General features: G+C 46.2%; 1 protein-coding gene across 2 annotated transcripts in view; it reads right to left on the minus strand.

Moving 5' to 3' along the window:
• Positions 1-11797, minus strand: part of piga (phosphatidylinositol glycan anchor biosynthesis, class A) — a 30999-nt gene extending 19202 nt beyond the window's left edge. Inside the window, exons 1-2 of one of the 2 annotated variants that reach the window (XM_086006514.1) lie at positions 11038-11790; positions 8167-8299 (exon numbers count right to left, since the gene is read on the minus strand). In XM_086006514.1, the coding sequence (XP_085862640.1) occupies positions 8167-8299; positions 11038-11689 (785 nt within the window). In that variant the 5' untranslated portion in view covers positions 11690-11790. Of the gene's footprint in view, positions 1-8166; positions 8300-11037 lie in introns of both variants that reach the window. The other variant, XM_086006515.1, reaches the window with a different exon arrangement.
• Between the last annotated feature and the right edge of the window lie 9137 nt (positions 11798-20934).

Genomic DNA, 20934 nt, shown 5'->3' on the forward strand with positions numbered 1-20934 from the left:
GGACAAATATCCTTGCGGGGAGGTTTGCTAGCACTGTTCGGGGGGGGGGGGGGGGGGGGGGTTTAAACTAAAATGGCAGGGGGTTGGGAACCTGAGCAGGGAGACAGAGGAAAGGGAAACAGGGATAAAAGCAAGATAGGAAGGAGAAAAACGAAAGTGGCAGTCAGAGAAATCAATGGTTTAAATCAAACATGGCCACAGTAAATAATAATTCTAATAGGTCTAAGAGCGTTAAAAAAACAAGCCTGAAGGCTTTGTGTCTTAATGCGAGGAGCATTTGTAATAAGGTGGACGAATTGGCTGCGCAAATAGAGGTAAACGAATATGATTTGGTTGGGATTACGGAAATGTGGCTCAAGGAGGGCCAAGACTGGGAACTCAACATCCAGGGGTATTCGATATTCAGGAAAGATAGGCAAAAAGGAAAGGGAGGTGGGGTAGCATTACTGGTTAAAGAAGGGATTAATACAATTGTAATGAAGGATATTAGCTCTGATGAAGTGGAATCTGTATGGGTAGAATTGAGAAATACTAAGGGGAAAAAAACATTAGTGGGAGTGGTATATAGACCTCCAAACAGCAAGGTGGAGGTTGGGGATGGCATTAAAAGGGAAATTAAAGAAGCGTGCAATAAGGGCACAGCAGTCATCATGGGTGACTTTAATCTACATATGGATTGGGCCAACCAAATTAGTAACAATACTGTAGGAGGAGGATTTCCTGGAGTGTTTACGGGATGGTTTCCTGGACCAGTATGTCGAGGAGCCAACCAGAGATCAGGCCATCTTAGACTGGGTATTATGTAACGAGAAAGGATTAATTAGCAATCTTGTTGTACGAGGCCCCTTGGGTCGGAGCGATCATAATATGATCGAATTCTTCATTAAGATGGAGAATGAAGCAGTTGACTCAGAGACAAGGGTCCTCAATTTAAATAAAGGAAACTACGATGGTCTGAGGAGCGAGTTGGGTAGGATTGATTGGGGAATGGCGCTCAAAGGGTTGATGGTGGATAGACAATGGCAAACATTCAAAGACCGAATGGATGAGCTACAGAATTTGTTCATCCCAGTCTGGCATAAAAATAAAAGAAAAAAGGTGACTTAACCATGGCTAACAAGGGAAATTAGGGATAGCATAAGATCCAAGGAGACGACATATAAATTGGCCAGAAAAAGCAATAATCCTGAGGATTGGAAGCAGTTTAGGATTCAACAAAGGAGGACAAAGGGATTAATTAAGAAAGGGAAAATAGAATATGAGAGAAAGCTATCAGGAAACATAAAAACTGACTGTAAAAGCTTTTGTAGATATGTGAAGAAAAAAAGACTGGTGAAGTCAAGCGTAGGTCCCTTGCAGTCAGAATCAGGGGAATTTATCATGGGAAACAAAGAAATGGCAGACCAACTAAATTCATACTTTGGTTCTGTCTTCACAAAGGAGGACACAAATAACCTCCCAGAGATGCCGGGGAACATAGGGTCTGATGAAAAGGTGGAACTGAAAGAAATCAGTATTTGTAGGGAAATGGTGTTAGGAAAATTGATGGGACTGAAGGACGATAAATCCCCAGGGCCTGATAATCTACATTCCAGGGTACTTAAGGAAGTGGCCCTAGAAATAGTAGATGCATTGCTGGTCATCTTCCAGAACTCGATAGACTCTGGAACAGTACCCATGCATTGGAGGGTAGCTAATGTTACCCCACTATTCAAAAAAGGTGGTAGAGAAAAAGCAGGGAATTATAGACCGGTAAGCCTGACATCGGTAGTGGGGAAAATGCTAGTCTATTATAAAAGATGTAATAGCAGAGCACTTGAAAAGTGCTCTGCTATTCTCTTGTAATTGTTCCACTCCTTCCCCCCCCCCACCTTTCCTTTTGTTTCTCTCTCACACCTGGCAGCTATCTTTTGCCCTGCCAGTACACTTTACACCTAATCTCAGCCTATTACCATCTCGTCTAGCTTTTAATCTCTTTTACTTCTTTTGTTTCTTTTATTCTTTTGTCCGATCGCAGCCCTGCCTTCGATCCAGTTTCTTTTCTTTCCAGTTTTGAAGAAGGGTTCGACCCGAAACGTCAACTCAAATTTCTCTCCACGGATGTTGCCTGACCTGCTGAGTTTTTCCAGCATTTTCTGTTGTTACTTGGAAAGCAGTGACAGGATCGGACAAAGTCAACATGGATTTACAAAAGGTAAATCATGCTTGACTAATCTACTGGAATTTTTTGAGGATGTAACTGGTAAAATAGGTAAGAGAGAACCAGTGGATGTGGTGTATTTGGACTTTCAGAAGGCTTTCGATAAGGTCCCGCATAAGAGATTAGCGTGCAAAATGAAGGCACATGGGATTGGGGGCAAGGTATTGACTTGGATAGAGAACTGGTTGGCGGACAGAAAGCAAAGAGTTGGAATAAACGGGTTGTTTTCCGAGTGGCAGGCAGTGACTAGTGGGGTACCGCAAGGATCGGTCCTAGGACCCCAGCTGTTCACAATATATATTAATGATCTGGACGAGGGAATTGGATGTAATATCTCCAAATTTGCAGACGACACAAAGCTGGGTGGGAGGGTAAGCTGTGAGGAGGATGTCGTGAAACTCCAGTACGATTTGGACAGGTTGGGTGATTGGGCAGAAACATGGCAAATGTACTATAATGTGGATAAATGTGAGATTATCCACTTTGGTGGCAAAAACAGGAAGGCAGATTATTATTTGAATGGTAATAGATTGGGAGAAGGGGAAGTGCAGAGAGACCTGGGTGTTCTTGTGCACCAGTCGCTGAAGGTAAGCATGCAGGTGCAGCAGGCGGTTAAGGCAAATGGTATGTTGGCCTTCGTAGCAAGAGGGTTCGAGTACAGGAACAAGGATGTCTTGCTACAGTTGTACAGGGCCTTGGTGAGACCGCACCTTGAGTACTGTGTGCAGTTTTGGTCGCCTTACCTGAGGAAGGACGTCCTTGCCATGGAAGGAGTGCAGCGAAGATTCACCAGGCTGATACCTGGGATGGCAGGAATGACGTATGAGGAGAGATTGTGTCGATTGGGCTTATACTCACTGGAGTTTCGAAGATTGAGGGGGGATCTCATCAAAACCTATAAAATTCTGTCAGGCCTGGACAGACTAGATGCAGGAAGGATGTTTCTGATGGCTGGGGAGTCCAGAACCAGGGGTCATAGTCTAAGGATAAGGGGTAAGCCATTTAGGACCGAAATGAGGAGGAATTTCTTCACCCAGAGTGGTGAACCTGTGGAATTCTCTGCCACAGAGGGCGGTGGAGGCCTGTTCATTAAATATATTCAAGAAAGAGTTGGATATATTTCTTAAGGCTAAAGGGATCAAGGGATATGGGGAGAAGGCAGGGACAGGGTACTGAATTTGGACAATCAGCCATGATCTCATTGAATGGCGGAGCAGGCTCGAAGGGCCGAATGGCCTACTCCTGCTCCTATCTTCTATATTTATGTCTATGTCTGTCTATGTCCTGAGACTGTGACCCTAGTTCTAAGCTCTCCAGGCAGTTATTAAATAATCAACAACTGCTAACCCTTTATTAGGCACCCCTTTTTAAATAAGCTGTTTAATAACAGGAGATAGATAGGCTATCAATAACACAACATACAGCAATAAAGCACTTAAAACTCAATTCTTAATTACCCATCTAACATAATCAAGTGTCATTCAGACACAAGCTTTGACTAAATATTGCCAAAATTATCCTGTAAAAAAAGTGACAAGTATAAAACTCGTTTACAAAAAAAGAGAAACCTAATCACAGGTGACACTCAGTACAGTGATGCTTACTAGCCTCAATAAAAGGATTTGCATTTATATAGTGCCTTTCACAACCTCAGGCGTCCCAAAGCACTTTACAGCCAATGTTCAGCCTATAGTCACTGTTGTAATGTGGGGGAAGCTCCCACAAACAGCAATGAGATGACGACTAGATAATCTGTTTCAGTTGTGTTGGTTGAGAACACTGCGGAGGACTCCTCGGCTGCTCTTTGAACAGTGCCACGGGATTGTTTACATCCACCTGAGGGGGCAAATAGGGCCTTGATTTAATGTCTCGTCTGTATGAGTCAGCCTGGATTATTCACGGCAGAGGAACAGCAGCCAGTGTAAGAGAGGGTTATTGAAAGAAAGCCGATTGCCCACGTGTCTTCTGTTCCCTCTGAATTCGGTCACTTCTCAATTCGCATCTTTTACAGGCCAGCTTGCAGGCAGTCCTCAGGATGTGGTGGCCACTGTGATGCGCCACTGTGTCACTGAAAAGGTTTGTAGGATCTGTAAAGCTATTATAAATGATCTTGTGATTTTGCCACTGAAACTGGTGTTTCCTAAGGCAGATTCACACTCTATAGTGTGAAGGTTTATGGAAGTGGTTGCAGCATCAATTCCAGTTTCCTACTTTGCCAGGATGCTTGGAGGCAGCTGCAGCTAAGCAAAGAGCAGCACCTCAGCCACAGAAGAGCTGCATGCACAGCTCATGAGCTGATTTTGGACACCGCAAGGCTAGAACCACCACGCATCACAATAACATTTATGTGCCATGAATGAGGAGATTACAATACAAGCACATTATTGAGTCACATTATCAATAAAAGGAAAAGGCTTTTCTAACAACTTTACAGCTCAACAATGTTCCATTAACACAAACGTACTGTTAAATTATTTGTTTATTACAGGGTCAATGACACCAAGGTTGCAAACGGTCTGGTTCAGCCTCAGACAGATGCTAGGGAGTGGGATGGAGTCGGTGGCCAGGGAATGGAGTTTATGTCAGGATTAATTCACTTGGTTTATAGTAAACAAATTAAACTAAAAGGTGCACCTCCTTCCCCGCTGACCAAATTCTCAACCTCCCACTCTGTTTATGATGCATTCTGTTCATGTTGTGATCTGTGCCTTATAGCATGTCAACTATTAAACCATGACAAGATACATTTTCTACACCTCACAACCAATGTTCCCTGTAATTTTTTTTGGCACTGTACGGCTCCTTTAAGGAGCTGCATGGCCCATTCAAAATACCAGACACACAGTTCTTGCATTGAAAAGCCGGCTGCGCAGGATCCCTGAAGAGCTGCGCGGGTTAAAGAGAACGTTGCTCACAACACTAATGAACACACTCCCTTCTTCCTTGCAGGAGATAGTCACGCACAACATGCAGCAGGAGGCCGGCCCAACTGCACACCCTGTCCCTTCTGGAAGAAAACGTGCTGTCCATCATGGCCGGGGGAGACACGGCTGTGGCTACGGGCAACGCTGGAGGAGAGGTCACACGGTATCTTCACACTGGATCCTCCTTTTCCCATCTCACTTCCCTCTCTCTCCACACAGTCTGCATAACAAACAGCAGATGCTTTCACCAGCCACTCATCTCTCTTTACTCCACCTTCACACCACAAGCTAACCCTTGTTTCTCTTTCACTGCAGGCCCAGAAGATGTGAAAGCCCCTATGCCATTTCAGTTAGAGGAAGCCAGCCTTCCTGAAGATGCAGCATCACTCGATCACACCCTAGCAAGCACCAGATCAGAGACTGGCACCATGCCGGCTTTAGATAGTAGGCAAGAGGAGGGGCCTTCACATGGTGAATCTCTGGGTACAAGCGTGCAGGAGCTTGGGCGGGGGGATAGGAGTCCACAGGTGCCAACTCGCCAGAGAGCAAAGATCACATACCAGCACTGCTGCAGAGGACTCAGAACTTAACTTTGAGGCCCAAACTATGGAAGAAGGCTGATGGGCATACAGTGGGAAATACTAGGTGCACTGGGCAGCCTGTTAGTCAGCACAATAGCTCAGAGATGGAGGAGTCAGGCTCCAATTTGCATTGGGGCTTCATGCAAAGCATGGAGACCATTCTGTCCAACATGAACAGAGTTGTCAGCTTTATCTGCACGACTACAGGTCCCATCATCATGCAGCTGCTCCTGACAGCTCACACTACTGCTATAGAAGCTCAGACGCCCATCAGCTTGGCTCGAGGCCAGTGCTGAAAGGGGCTTCCAGAACGTCACTTCGCTCCTGCACTCTGTTCTCACAGAGCTGCAGGAGGGCTAAAGCGTAGTCCCATGAGCGTGGCCTTGGTTCCTCGGGAGACACCTGCGGTCCTCTCTCAGGATGACATCATACCTGCTCCCCTGCCATCCACTCCGCCAGTGCCACATCCAGCTGGGCCACACTGCTCCAGCCTATGCTGTGATGCTGCAGTCTGTAGCCAGGACCTCAAGGCCCAGAGCTGCTTGTTGCTCGCTCACAACAGTCAACTACAGTGTCCTCAATGGAAGCTCAGCCACCCTTCCACCTCCTAAACTGCAGCCACTGGGGAAACACTTGAATTCTTTAACAAGCACACTAGACAGGCACTAAGGGGTTGCACAACAGTGATTCTTATTATTCCTGTTAAATATTACACACAGATGGAATTGAGTTCATGGATTCAGTTTTTTGGGTGTTGGTGCTTTAATATTCGTAGAGAAGGGAGGGAAAGGTCCATAAGACTCAAGAAAAGCTATCGGCTGCTGGGAGTAAGGATGGTGGTGCTAAGGATTACAGGACTGTTGTGTGACGTGAAGCATTCTTGGACGGGTTGCTTACCAAGGACTCTGGCACCTACAGCCAGTGCTGGTCGATGTTGTTCTTCCTCCTGCACTTCTTGCTCCCCAGGTGGTGTTAAGGGCTGGTCCCTCATTATCATGAAGTTATGCAACACACAAGACACAACCATAAATCTGGATACATGGCCAGGGCTGCACTGCAAAGCTCCACTCGAAGCAGAACACCCAATGTTTACTCAAATGATATTTCTGATGGCAACATTGTCGACCAGCTCTGCTGTGCCTGGGCTCCTGACTGGAGTTATGAGCCGTGTCTGGAGGGGATACATCCTTTTCACCCAGACGCCAGCCTGTGACTAGACAGCCGGATTGGAATAAAGTCGGTACAGAGAACTGGTGCAGGATGAATGAATCATGACTGCTGCCAGGAAAGCACGCCTTCACGATGTGCTGCTTGTGGTTGTAAACAAGCTGGACAGCGACGGATTGGAATCCCTTTCTATTCCGAGAGATGTCAGGCTGGCGATGGTGAGCACACAAGGCACCTTGTACCCTGGGGAAGCCTGCAACTGCAGGCAAACCCTAGTGGTCTCTCATCCTGCTCCACTCCATTGGCAAGGTGATGCGTAGAGCGCCTCTGATGTCACAAATACAACAGTGCACAGCAAACTGGGAGCTGTCATCTGCTACAACCTGGAAGGAGCCTGTTGCATAAATGTTATGGGCCACAGTGACCCTTACAGCCACAGGCAATGCTGTCCATGCCCTGGTTTGAGGCTGGAGTTGTGGCTGCAGTAGGTGAGAGAGCTCAGTGACAGCCTCCCTGGTGAAGTGTAGGTGCAGGCTCGAGGGGCCAAATGGCCTACTTCTGCTCCTATCTTCTATGTTTCTAATTCAATATGGCAGGTGGCGCACTTCTGCCACGGAATGAGCGTGCGCTCACCACCCGCCATATTGGACCCTTACACCTGTAAAATGAGCGCAGTGCGTCGGATTTCTAGGCCCCCCTTTCCAAGTCACTATTTGCACCAAAATGGAGCAGGAGCCAAATGTTTGGGGACGAATTACTTTAAAGTAATTTTGTTTGATAAAGTGGACTCTTAAAAACTAGGAATTAAAAGCTACTGAAATATTTCCCATCCCATACAGACAGGATTTTTATTTAAATACTCATTTTCAAAATAAATATTTACTTGGCTCATTTGTGAAGCACTGTAAGCCATCCTTATTAATTTGCAAAAACCAAAGCATGCTAGGGTGAGCAATGTATTAAAGCTGGGAAATGCAGTACAATGGATAGCTCTGTAAGTATATATGAATATTAAATATCAACCAGAAGTCATTTACAGTCAAGTACTTAGCATTATTGCTTTCTCCTTCAATAGAAATTATGTTACCTAAATTAGTGAAAAATCCAGGCATGCAGCAGGCAAAAACCTACAAAAATTAGAGTTTGTTCGATAAAGTTGTACTGTATCCATACAAGAGGTACAATTTGAATTCTAATCCTGTTATAAAACAATAATTAAACCATTTTTGGGAATAAGACCAACATTACTGCGGTTTCTCCCCAACAAAAGTGAAGTGTGGAAATGTCCCATTACCGGTCATGAAGCTGGTATTTTTCCCGGACTTCCTCCAATACAATCCGTTTAGGTCCCTCACCACCAATGAGAAAGTGCAAATCTGGATATTTCTGGCATAATTCAGGAATTATACCAGCAAGCAAATCAATTCCTAAATGTGTAATAACAAACATTAATATTAGCAATTCAAAAAATGGCTGAAGTACAAAATCAAAAGAATAGAGCCAGGTTGTGTTCCAGCACACTAGGCCACTGTAGTAGTGTTGGCTTATGGCCAAGATTCCCCAACATTCACAATCTGTTTGTCCTTTTTTTTTAAATGTTAAATACACCCCACCACCACAGAAAAAAAAAGAAAAAATCCTTTTGATACAGTACTAACTCTAAACAAGTGAAAAGCAGCAAGTGGGAGCGCAGGAAGCAACTGAGTGATAACTTGCATTTATAGAACGCCTTTAACACAATAAAACATCCCGGCCGCTTCACAGGAGAGTAATCAGACAAAAATTGGCACTGAGGAGACAACGGCTCAGAATTTGCTGGAGCGAGAGTTGGATTTTTACCTCACCCTTCAGAACCAGAGAGTAACAGAATAGTACAGCACAGAAGGAGGCCATTCGGCCCATCAAGTCTGCACCGGCTCTTTCGAAGAGCAATCCAGTTAGTCCCACTCCCCTGCTCTTTCCCCATATCTCTGCAATTTTTTTGGTCAGGGAAATATAGACCAGTTAGCCTAACATCTGTTGTCAGGAAATTGCTAGAGTCTATAAATAAGGATAGAGTGACTGAACACCTTTTCAGTTGATCAGAGAGAGCCAGCATGGATTTGTGAAAGGTAGGTCATGCCTGACAAACCTGATTGAAATTTTTGAGGTGACTAAAGTAGTGGACAGGGGAATGTCTATGGATGTTATTTATATGGACTTCCAGAAGGCATTTGATAAAATCCCACATTTGCGTGGGTTTACTCCGGGTGCTCCGGTTTCCTCCCACAGTCCAAAGATGTGCGGGTTAGGTTGATTGGCTATGATAAATTGACCCTTAGTGTTAGGGGGATTAAATACGTGGGATTACGGGGATAGGGTGGGATATGTGTTGGTGTAGGGGTTACGGGGATCGGGTGGGATATGTGTCGGTGCAGGCTCGATGGGCCGAAATGGCCTCTATCTGCACTGTGTGGTTTCTGTGATTTCTGTTCTGTGATAAGAGACTGTTAACTAAGGTAGAAGCCCACGGAATTGAGGGCAAATTATTAATCTGGTTAGGAAATTGGCTGAGCGGCAGGAGGTAGAGAGTAGGGATAATGGGTAGGAGTGTTGGGGCCTCAATTATTCACAGTATTTATTAACTTAGATGATGGCATAGAAAGTCATATATCCAAATTTGCAGATGACACAAAGATAGGCAACATTGTAGATGAAAGCATAAAATTACAAAAGAATATTGATAGATTAAGTGAATGGACAAAACTGTGGCAAATGGATTTCAATGTAAGCAAATGTGAGGTCATCCACTTTGGACCTAAAAAGGATAGAACAGGGTACTTTCTAAATGGTGAAAAGCTAAATAGTGGACGTTCAGAGAGACTTGGAGGTCCAGGTATATAGACCATTAAAATGTCATGAACAGGTACAGAAAAAATTCAAAAAGGCTAATGGAATGCTGGCCTTTATATCTAGAGGACTAGAATACAAGGGGGTAGAAATTATACTGCAGCTGCACAAACCCCTGGTAAGACCACACCTGGAGTACTGTGAGCAGTTCTGGGCACCACACCTTAGGAAGGATATAATGGCCTTGGAGGGAGTGCAGCGTAGGTTTATCAAAATAATACCAGGACTTTAAGGGTTAAGTTACAAAGAGAGATTACACCAATTAGGGTTGTATTCCCTAGAACTTAGGGGTGATCTGATCGAAGTTTTCAGGATGTAAAGGGGAACAGATAGGGTTGAGAGAGAGAAGCTATTTCCACTGGTTAGGGATTCTAGGACTATAGACCATAGTCTAAAAATTAGAGCCAGACTTTTTAGTGAAGTTAGGAAACACTTCCAAACTTCTTACCACTCTGTGTGTAGAACTCTCTTCCGCAAACGGCAACTGATGCGAGATCAATTGTTAATTTTAAATCGGAGATCGATAGCTTTCTGTTGACCAAAGATATTAAGGGATATGGGCCAAAGGCAGGTATATGGAGTTAGGTCGCAGATCAGTCATGATCTCATGAATAGCAGAACAGGCTCAAGGGGCTCAATGCTGACTCCCGTTCCTATGAATAACCATGCATGTGCTGTATTTTGAATTACAGGGAACATTGAGTACTATCCTGAGAGATCTCAGAATTCAGAATTCCTCCAATTCTTGAAAAATTGCTCCACCATTGACGGCCCTGCCTTCAGCTGCCTAGGTGTGAAGTTCTAGAATGAACTCCCAAAACCTCTTCGCCTCTCCCTCAAAACACAACGTAAAACCTACCGTTTTCAACACGCTTTTGGTCACCGGGCCTAATACCTCCAACTCCAGGGACTTGAGCACAAAATCACTCCAATCCTTCAGATAAAGAGCAGTTGGTTGTGGGATAAATATTGGCCAGGACACCAGGGACATCTCCCCTGCACTTCTTTGAAATAGTTCCATGGGATCTTTTACGTCCACCTAAAGGCAGACGGGGCCTCGGTTGAACGTCTCATCTGAAAGACAGCACCTCCAACAGTGCAGCACTCCCTCAACACTGCACTGGAGTATCAACCTATCTTTGTGCGCTCAAGTCTCTGGAGTGGGGCTTGAACCCATAACCTTCTGACTCAGAGGCGAGTGTGCTACCCGCTGAGCCACAGCTAACATAATGTAGAGGGGGAGTTAGAGAAAGGGTGGGGAAGGGAAGGGCCGTACCTTTCCTGTACACCAGCCTGCTGATCACCACCACGGTGAGGGTGCCGGGCTGGGGCTCGGTGCCAGTGCCGGGGGTGAAGTCGGTGGGATCCACGGCGTTGGGGATGACGGAGACGGCGTCGGGGCTGAGGGCGGCCCGCAGCACGGTGTTCTCCTTGCTGGTGTAGGAGACGCAGATGGTGTGTCCGCCGCCGTGGCACAGCGACACGGTGAGCAGTTTGTTGGTCAGCACCGAGCTGAGGTCGGCGAAGCCAAAGAGCGAGTGGTCAGTGAAGACGGTGCGCAGGCCCAAGGCGCGCGCGTGGAAGAGGGCGTCGTGCGCGAGCGCAGAGAATGAGCTGTGCGCGTGCACCAGGCTGACGCGCTCGCGCACCAGCACGCAGCGCAGCAACGGCAGGCTATGGAAGAGCGAGGTGGCGGTGGACTGGTTGTAGAGCACGCGCAGCGGCAGGTAGTACACCTTTAGGCCGCGCGTCAGGTAGCGCACGCCGCGCCGCGCGCCGTAGGCGTGGCTCAGCACCAGCACCTTGTGGCCGCGCTCTACCAGGCACTGCGCCAGCTGGTAGATGTGGCTTTCCACCCCGCCCATGTTGGGGTAGAAGAAGTCCGACACCATGCACACCCGGTGCTTGAGACCTGGGGAGGCCGCCATCAGGACCCGGGAGTCCACCGAACCTACCCGCCCGGGTTTGAACAACCAACTCCCAACAGTCAGCGCCGCGGCCGGAAGAGGCGGGGCGAAGTTGAGGAGGGCTGGGGGCGGGGTTGTAGGGGGCGAAGGTTGCTCTACCTTTCCCCCTTGTGGGAATGTACCTCGACTCTACCTGAACCATCTCCTCTTTAAAGGCAGTCCATTGTTCGATTACAGTTTTGCCTGCCAATCTTTGATTCCAATTTACCCGGGCCAGATCCGTTCTCAACCCACTGAAATTGGCCTCCTCCAAATAAATATTTTTACTCTAGATTGCTCCTTGTCCTTTTCCATAGCTAATCTAAACCTTATGATACTATGCATTATTCCCTAAATGTTCCTCTACTGACACTTGCTCCACTTGACCCACCTCATTCCCCAGAACCAGATCCAGCAATGCCTCCTTCCTCAGTGGGCCAGAAACATACTGATCAAGAAAGTTCTCTTGAACACACTTCAGAAATTCTTCCCTCTCTCTGCCCTTTACACTGTTGGTGAAAAATAGATTCACTCGAGTCTGTCTCAAAGTAGAAGCTCACAGTTTATTGGTCAGAGCGCTCTGGGAGAAGAGCCATAGACCCTGCGGTCTAGTGATCACCTTCTCACCATTACAGTGATATCGAAACTTCTTTTATACAGGCAAAACACTACACACAAATGTGTTCACCCAATCATGTTCCCCCAGCAACAAGGTATTGAAACTTTATACAAATGTGTCCATCCAATTATGTTCCCCCAGCAACAATTCTCTTGTCCTCATCCAATCACGTTCCCCCAGCAACAAGGTATTGAAACTTCTTTTATACTTTACAGCAAAATATTACACACAGGTGTCTTCAACCAATCACGCTCCCCCAGCAACAACTCCCCTGTCCTCACAGGAATGATATGGAGCCTTCCAGAATGTTGGGCAGTTTTGCAGCTACTAATTACTGTAACTCATCAATACACACAATTTTGATTCATCGACTTTGCATTATAGAATAGTAGAATTACATTAATACATCCAAAGGGCTTTCAGCAAATAGTTTGCAGAAGGCTGCACCACTGAATAATTGTGAAATATTTAGTGTTTCCCACATTCAATAACTGTTCAACAATAATGTCAAGCACAATGGTTTTAATGGGAGCAGTCACAAACAGTTAATTCCTGCCCCGTCTTAAGCTGAGTTTGTTTTGTCTTGTGCCCATGTTTCTTATTTACAAGTTCACTTCTTACAATACGTTCTTTAACTCTTTATGTTGCTGCTTTAAGCTATATAATTTTCACCCTAACAACGCTATTACTATCCCAGCCTACATTCGGATAGTTGAAGTCCCCCATTATCACTACTCTATAGTTTTTGCACCTTTCTGTAATTTCCATGCAAATTTGCTCCTCTATATCCTTCCCACTAGTTGGTGGCCAATAGAACAGACCTAGTAGTGTAATGGCATCTCTATTGTTTCTTAACTCTAATCAAATAGATTCTGTCCTTGACCCCTCCAGGACATCCTCTCTCTCCAGCATTGTAATATTCTCCTTAATACTGCCACCTCACCTCTTTTCTTTCCTTCCCTATCTTTCTTGAACACCTTGGGGGAGAAATTGAGTATAGCCCCGTTTGGGGCGCCAGCCTCGCCAGGGCGCTAAAAGTAGCGCCCCGGAACCATTCGCGCCCCCGCACCGGAAATTGAGTGGTTGTGCCCCAAAGGGAAGCGCGACGCTACTGGAGGCACCCCGCATCCCTCTTGTGGGGCGCTGCGAGTGAATATCATGGTGCAACATGCTGCAGCATCACACGCTGCGGCACGTCGCGCTGCGGTATTGCAGGCCTTCCTCCCCTTCTTAAAGGGGAGGGGCCTTGTGCAGCGCGATCTGGGGCCCAGCTGGACCCCCGAGGATCGGAAGTGCAGGCAAAAGAGCCCGGCACCGAGGAGAAGTGCCAGGCTCTTGGAGCGCAGCCGGCACTCCGCGGGGCCGGAGGGGGGGTTCAGGAGGCCGGGGTCGGGAGCGTAGGCAGGTGCTGGCAGGTGGCCAACAACAAAAATGGCCGCCCCGCACCTCGCCTTTAATTTGCGCCTCCCCGGCCGCAGGTAGGCCCCCCTGATCCTGGCGGACATAGCGTCCGGCGGTAAATCAGGGGGTGCTGCCGAATATCGCGGCCGGGGCGTCAGCGGGGCGCTGCGCACACTGATGACATCATCGGCAGCGGCGCAGTGCTAACGGTTAGCGCCACCACTAATGTCCCACGGAATTTAGCGGGAGGCATGGGGAGTGCTGCGCCCGGGCGCGAGTTGGTATGCGACCCACTTAGTGCCCTCTTAAGGCGCTAATGGGTGGCGCAACCAACTGAATTTCTCCCCCCTTATATCCAGAAATATTTAGTACCCAATTCTGCCCGTTTTTGAGCCAGGTCTCTGTTATCACCACAACATCATGTGGCTATTTGCGCCTGCAGCTCACCGACCTTATTTACCACGCTTCGTGCATTTACACACATGCACTGTAAACCTATCTTAGACCTTCTTGTATTCTCTTAGTCTGACCCTACCATACTATTTCTTACTCTAGTGCTATCTGTCTCTCCCAACCTTTGTGCACTTTGTTTCTCCTTTCCAATGGTACATCCTGGTGCCCACCCCCCGCCAAATTAGTTTAAACCCTCCCCAAAAGCACTGCAAAAAAAGCACGCAGATATTGGTCCAGGCTCTCTTGAGGTGCAACCCGTCCAGCCTGTACAGGTTCCACCTCCCCCAGAACTAGTCCCAAAGTCCCAGGAATCTAAAGCCCTCCCTCCTGCATCATCTCTCCTGCCACGCATTCATCTGCTCTATTCTCTGATTTCTATAGTCACTCGAGCGTGGCACCAGGAGTAATCCAGAGATTACTACCTTTGAGGTCCTGCTTTTTAATCTCTTTCCTAGCTCCCTAAAATCTGCTTGCAGGACCTCATCCCTCTTTCTACCGATGTCGTTGGTACCAATATGGACCACAACCTCTGGATGTTCACTCTCCCCCCTCACGATGTTCTGCAGCCGCTCAGTGACACCTTTGACCCTGGCACCAGGGAGGCAACATACCATCCTCGAATCATGTCTGTGGCTGCAGAAATGCCTGTCTGTTCCCCTCACTATTAAATCCCCTGTCACTATTGCTTTCCAGATCTTCCTCCTCCTACCCCCTCCTGTACAGCTGAGCCACCCATGGTGCCGTGGAGTTAGCTCTGCTTGCACTCCCCAGAGGTACCATCGTCCTCACCAGTATTTAGAACTGAAAACCAGTTAGCTAGCGATATGCACTCAGGGGGCTCTTCCAATACCTGCCTGGTTCTTCTTGTCTGACGGTCACCCATTCCCTCTCTGCCTGCACACTCTTAAGCTGCGGGATGACCACCTCCTGAAACGTGCTATCCTCGTAGCTCTCAGCCTCACGGATGCACCGCAGTGACGCCAGCTGCTGCTCAAGCTCCGAACCCCGGAGCTCAAGCTCCTCCAGCTGACGACACTTCATGCACACGTGGTTGTCCAGGACACAGGAAGCATCCTGGAGTTCCCACATTGCACAAGATGTGCATTCCACAAGACCGAGGTGCCCTGCCATGCCTCTACTTAATAGACTATTAACTAACTTAACAGAAATAAACTCAATACTTTAAAAAAAATCACCAGCTACTTGTGAAGGAATAGCCATATTCAGAAAAATACACCATCCTATGAAAGAAAAAGCCTTATTAAAACATGACATATGGGTCTGGAAGTCTGGAAGTATTAACAATCAAAAGCTGTAAACAGCATACAGGCTTTTGAGATAAGATAAGTTGTTGACACTGAATCAATAGCCCTGTTGAAGTAGAAAGTTAAAGGTTCCTAAAAGTCTGAAGCCTTGGAAAGAACACAATAGCCAAACCCAGTTTAGGTGTTATAAACCAACACTTCGGAAAGAAACACAGAACATTATAAAGAAACGTGCCTTGGTAAAAATGACATAAAGTAAAAGAAACACCTGACATCAAATGAAACACGGAGACACGAGTCTGTGGTACAACCAGTTGAGGTGTTCTAAATGCAAAAGATACAAACAGGAGACTTTGATAAGAATGACATCAAAAAGATGCATAGCCATCACATTGTTTTTATGATAAGTTTTGAACACCTAAAGGTAGAGGCACAAGTCTGCTTGCTATAGCTGAACTGACTGTAAGAATAGAAGTCAACAAAAATGACTAGAGATAATTAGCTTACATCAGCAGAAAACTTCAAAGGATATACCACTGAGAAAGAATATAAAAATTGGACTTTCAAATAGGAAGACAAATTCGCTGAAAGGGGAAAAGCGATTCTCAGGCTTCAGAGGCAAGCTCTGTAGGTCTTCAACTCTTTGAGTCAGGGATCAAAAAGGTACCTGTATTTGATTTTGGTGGATATCCTGGAATAGACTAAGAAATGTAAAAATGTAACAAAGTTAAGATTTGAGAATAAGGATCTCTGATGATAAGATTGTAAAAGATTTTTCTATTTGGAACTGTTAATGTTGCGATTGAAACACCTACTTTAATTACATATTTTTTTAGAAATGTCTCACATAGTACTTCTGTATCAAACTCGCGAACTCAATCTCTGTATGTTCTTTGGTGAGGAGTTGCAGAATTCTGGGGGAGTTTTCTGGACCCTCATAATATCCGGAAGGTTACAGTCTAGCTAAACTTGTTAAAAGTGCTATCTGGAGGACGGTAACATCTTCAGGTCATTCCTTTCCTTTAGGGAGAGATAGTCTGGACCTTTAGACCAATTAAGCGTCTTTGGGATTCGGCTACCTCTAACTTTAGTTGAAGGTGAACATCTGGGGAATACGCCTGATCCGGGGTAGCCCGAAAGGGGCTAGGACTAGTAATTATCCCTTCATGCTCACCAATCAGCTCCTTCCCTTGTGCTGACATCACTTTAGTTTTTTTTTACTTTGCTCCCTGACGCTCGCGCTCCCTCTGAGCTCTGGGCTCTTGGGCCTACCTTTATCTCTGACCGCTCCCCTTGCTCATCGTACTATAAACATTTCCTCAACAATCTTGAAGAACCAGCTGAGCATATGAGCAGAAATAAAAACAGAAAATGCTGGAAATACTCAGCAGGTCAGGCAGGATCTGTGGAGAGAGAAACAGAGTCAATGTTTCAGGTCAATGACCTTTCGTCAGAACGTGAACAAAAGGTCAGCGACCTGAAACGTTGACTCTGTTTCTCTCTCCACAGATGCTGCCCAACCTGCTGAGTATTTCCAGCATTTTGTTTTTATTTCCGATTTCCAGCATCCACAGTATTTTGCTTTTGTATTAGAGCGTGTGAGCAGCACCTAATCAGCTGCAACAATGCTAAGCACTTAAGTTTAGAAGCAGATATAACAACAAAACTGAAGTGCCAAGTACAGGACCTGTACAGTGGAACCTGTTCCTTATGTAAGATTTGGATCACAGGTCACACACAGATGACCCAAAGAGTCTTAGCAGTCATAGGTCGCTTTATTAAGGAGTGGCAGTTGAAATATAGTTAAATCAGGATAGACATAGTAGACATACAGCCCGTAACAGATGAGAACGATTTACCGGCCCCTGAACAGACAGACGGGGGTTGAGGCAGAACGGTGGTCTCGGATCCCTGCAGCTTGCGGCAGTGGTCTCTTCCTCTTTGATCGTCTCCCGAGCTGGCGGAGGTGTTCGGCCGAAGCTAGCATGAGATCCCCTTTCTGCCTATTTTTCACTTTTGGCTGCCCGTTTATATTATTTATATTGCGGGGTCGGTGGATATCTCTTGTCAATCATTTGTTACCCATTCAATTTCCAATTACAGGGGAATAAGTACCTATGGCAAACCCCGGCTGTCCCCATGAGATCATCCCTCAGCTTATCTCTTGTTTGGACATCTTGCTACCTTCTCCTGGACAGTTTGTTTATCATGAGGCTCCTTACTCAACCTTTTACCAGGCCCAGCTATGCCTACTCGAAGGCCTGTCTGTGTTATGATCTTGTAACTAGTTCTCTGTGAAAATCTTTATCTGACATGATTAGAATTGTTCTGTGTCATCAACTCAGCAGACTGCTGAGCTAGGGAAACCCATATTTTATAAGACTATTATTTCTTACAATTTCCAATTTCTTACAATTCACGATTTCTTACAATTCCCCACCTTGAGAAGGAAATATCCTTATTGACTTCTCACAATTGGCTCTTGACTAATCTAGCTAATTATTGTTCTCTCAATTTGGGAGTTAGTAGGGAGACTCAGAAATGAAGATTTCCCCTTTCTTACACTTACGACACTCTCAGACGATGGATAACTACCATGTGGGGTTGGGTGGGTGCGTATCTTCTGGGTCTTGTTGACACTTTTCCACAGTTTGACAATGTTACTACATTTACCTTATAAAGGTTGGGTCCCTGGCAGTTGAATGTCTTTGCTCGTGGTTTTGTGCCAGCAGCTGTGGTGCGAGAAGTTTTTAAAAATTAATTCTCGGGGTGTGGGTGTGGCTGGCAAAATTTATTGGCCATCCCTAATTGCCCTCGAGAAGGTGGTGATGAGCCGCCTTCTTGAACCGCTGCAGTCTGTGTGGTGAAGGTACTCCCACAGAGCTGTTAGGGAGGGAGTTCTGGGATTTTGAACCAGCGACGATGAAGGTATGGCGATATATTTCCAAGTCAGGATGATGTGTGGCTTGGAGGTGCTGGTGTTCCCATGCACCTACTGCCCTTGTCCTGCTAGGTGGTGGAGTTAGTGGGTTTGGGAGGTGCTGTCGAAGTTCTGATAACCAGAAGGCTGCTCACAGCCAGATGAGGAAAGTTTACAAACACAGATCTTTAGTGACGAAGACAATTTCTATTTGTTTACAAAATCCCCCTCCCACCCTCCAGCATTCAGCTCTGTTCACTTAAAAGTTTAGCACTCAAAATTCTTGTTTCATTTCAAACTGCTCTCAATTGGAGCAGAGTGTAACTTCAGTAATGTTTCTCAGTTCTACTTGCCAGCAATAGGGCAGTCACATGATAAAAGGGGGAAGTGCCGGTATATTGAAGCTTCCAAAGGCAAGTCTTAGAATGGATTGCAAACATTTGGGAGGGAAAACACAACAGGTACCATGTGTCTGCCCATTTCACCAGTCTGTCTGTGTCCTGAAGTCTGTTGCTATCCTCCTCACTGTTTACTACATTTCCAAGTTTTGTGTCATCTGCAGACTTTGAAATTGTGCCGCCATACCCAAGTCCAGATCATGAATATATATCAAAAAGAGCAGTGGTCCTAATACCGACCCCTGGGGAACACCACTGCAGACTACCCTCCAGTCTGAAAAACAGTTGTTCACCACTGCTCTCCTTGCTTTCTCTTGCGGCCACTAATCCTTTAATCCTATGGACTTTAATTTTACTAATAAATCTATTATATGGCTCTTTAGTAAACACCTTTTGAAAGTCCATATACACAACATCGACTGCGCTACCCTCATCAACCCTCCGTTATTTCATCGAAGACCTCAAATCAAGTTTGTCAGACATGATTTACCTTTAACAAATCCGTGTTGACTGTTATTAATTAACTAATTATTTTCCAAGTGCCAATTAATTTTGTCTCAGATTATGGTCTCGAGAAGTTTCTCCACCACCGATGTTAGACTGACTAGCCTTCAGGTGCACCCTGTCCACCTTGAACAGATCCCTCTTGCTTAGAACTGGTCCCAAAGCCCCAGGAATCTGAAGCCCTCCCTCCTGCACCATTTCTCCAGCCACGCATTAACCTGCTTTTTCTTTCTGTTCCTATACTCACCAGCACGTGGCACTGGGAGTAATCTAGAGATTACTACTTTTGAGGTCCTGCTCTTTAGTTCCCTCGTTAGCTCCTGAAACTCTGTCTTTAAGACCTCAGCCTTTTTCTTTCCTATGTCATTGGTTCCAACATAGACCATGAAATCTGGCAGTTCCCCTTCCCCACCCCCACAGAATGTTCTGCACTCGTTCAGTGACAACGCACCACGCGAGACTCACGTCGGCGGTTGCAGAAACGCCTGTCTATCCCCATGACTGTTGAATCCCCTGACCACTGCGTTGCTACCTTTCACTGTGCCCCCCTGTGCAGCTATATGCCCCACGGTGCCGTGGATGTGCTCGCGACTGCGCTCCCCTGAGGTGTCGACACAGAAATCGGTTTGTGAGTGCCACACTCCCGGAGGATTCCTGCACTGTCTGCCTCTTCCTGCCCTGTCAGATGGCCATCCACTTACTCTTCTCCTGAACTCTCAGTAGCTGCATGACCACCTCCTGGAACGTGCGCTCCAGGAAACTTTCAGCCTCTCAGTTCTCCCCGGTGTCCTGGCCAATATTTATCCGTCAATCAACATGGCAAAAACAGATTATCTGGTCATTATCACATTGCTGTTTGTGGGATCTTGCTGTATGCAAATTGGCTGCTGCATTTCCCACATTGCAACAGTGACTACATTTCAAAAGTACTTCATTGGCTGTAAAGCGCTTTGAGACGTCCGGTGGTCATGAAAAATGCTGTAGAAATAAAAGTATTTTTTCTCGTCTGCCCTGCAGTGACTCAAGCCGCTCCATAAGTTCGAGCAGTCAGAGGCACTTCCTGCACACCTGGTTATCGAGGACACACAAAGCGTCCTGGAGTTCTCACGTGACGCAGGATGTGCAGGCAACGGGTCTCAGCTGCTGGCTATATTCCCAGATGTTGAACAGCTACCAAGTGTAAAGCAATCACACAATTGTATCCTTACCAGGCTTGTAATATTCACCTGTAGCTGAAAGCAGTATTTTACACACAGCAAGGTCCCACAAAAAGCAACATTTTGTGCAATACTGATTCACTGTACAACATCAAATTGCACTTGCTTTAAACTAGTAAAACATCCCAGGGTGCTTCACAGGAGCATAAACAGACAAAATTTAACACCGAGCAGGCAGGTTTTAAGGAGCATCTTAAAGGAGGAGAGAGAGATGGAGAGGTTTAGGGTGTTAATTTAAGAGTTTAAGCCCAGGTAGCTGAAGGCACGGTGCAGCAATAAAATTTGGGGATGTGCAAGAGGCCAGAATTGGAGGAGAACAGAGATCTCAGTGGGGGGGCAGGGGTGAGGCAGTTGTAGGGCTGGAGGAGATTACAGAGATAGGGAGGGGTGAGGCCATGGAAGGAATTGAAAACAAGTATGAGAATTTTAAAAACAAGGCATTGTTGGACC

The sequence above is a fragment of the Somniosus microcephalus genome, chromosome 14, assembly GCF_052327205.1.
Source record: "Somniosus microcephalus isolate GS21.2 chromosome 14, FLI_Smic_1.0, whole genome shotgun sequence".
NCBI classification, from domain to species: domain Eukaryota; kingdom Metazoa; phylum Chordata; class Chondrichthyes; order Squaliformes; family Somniosidae; genus Somniosus; species Somniosus microcephalus.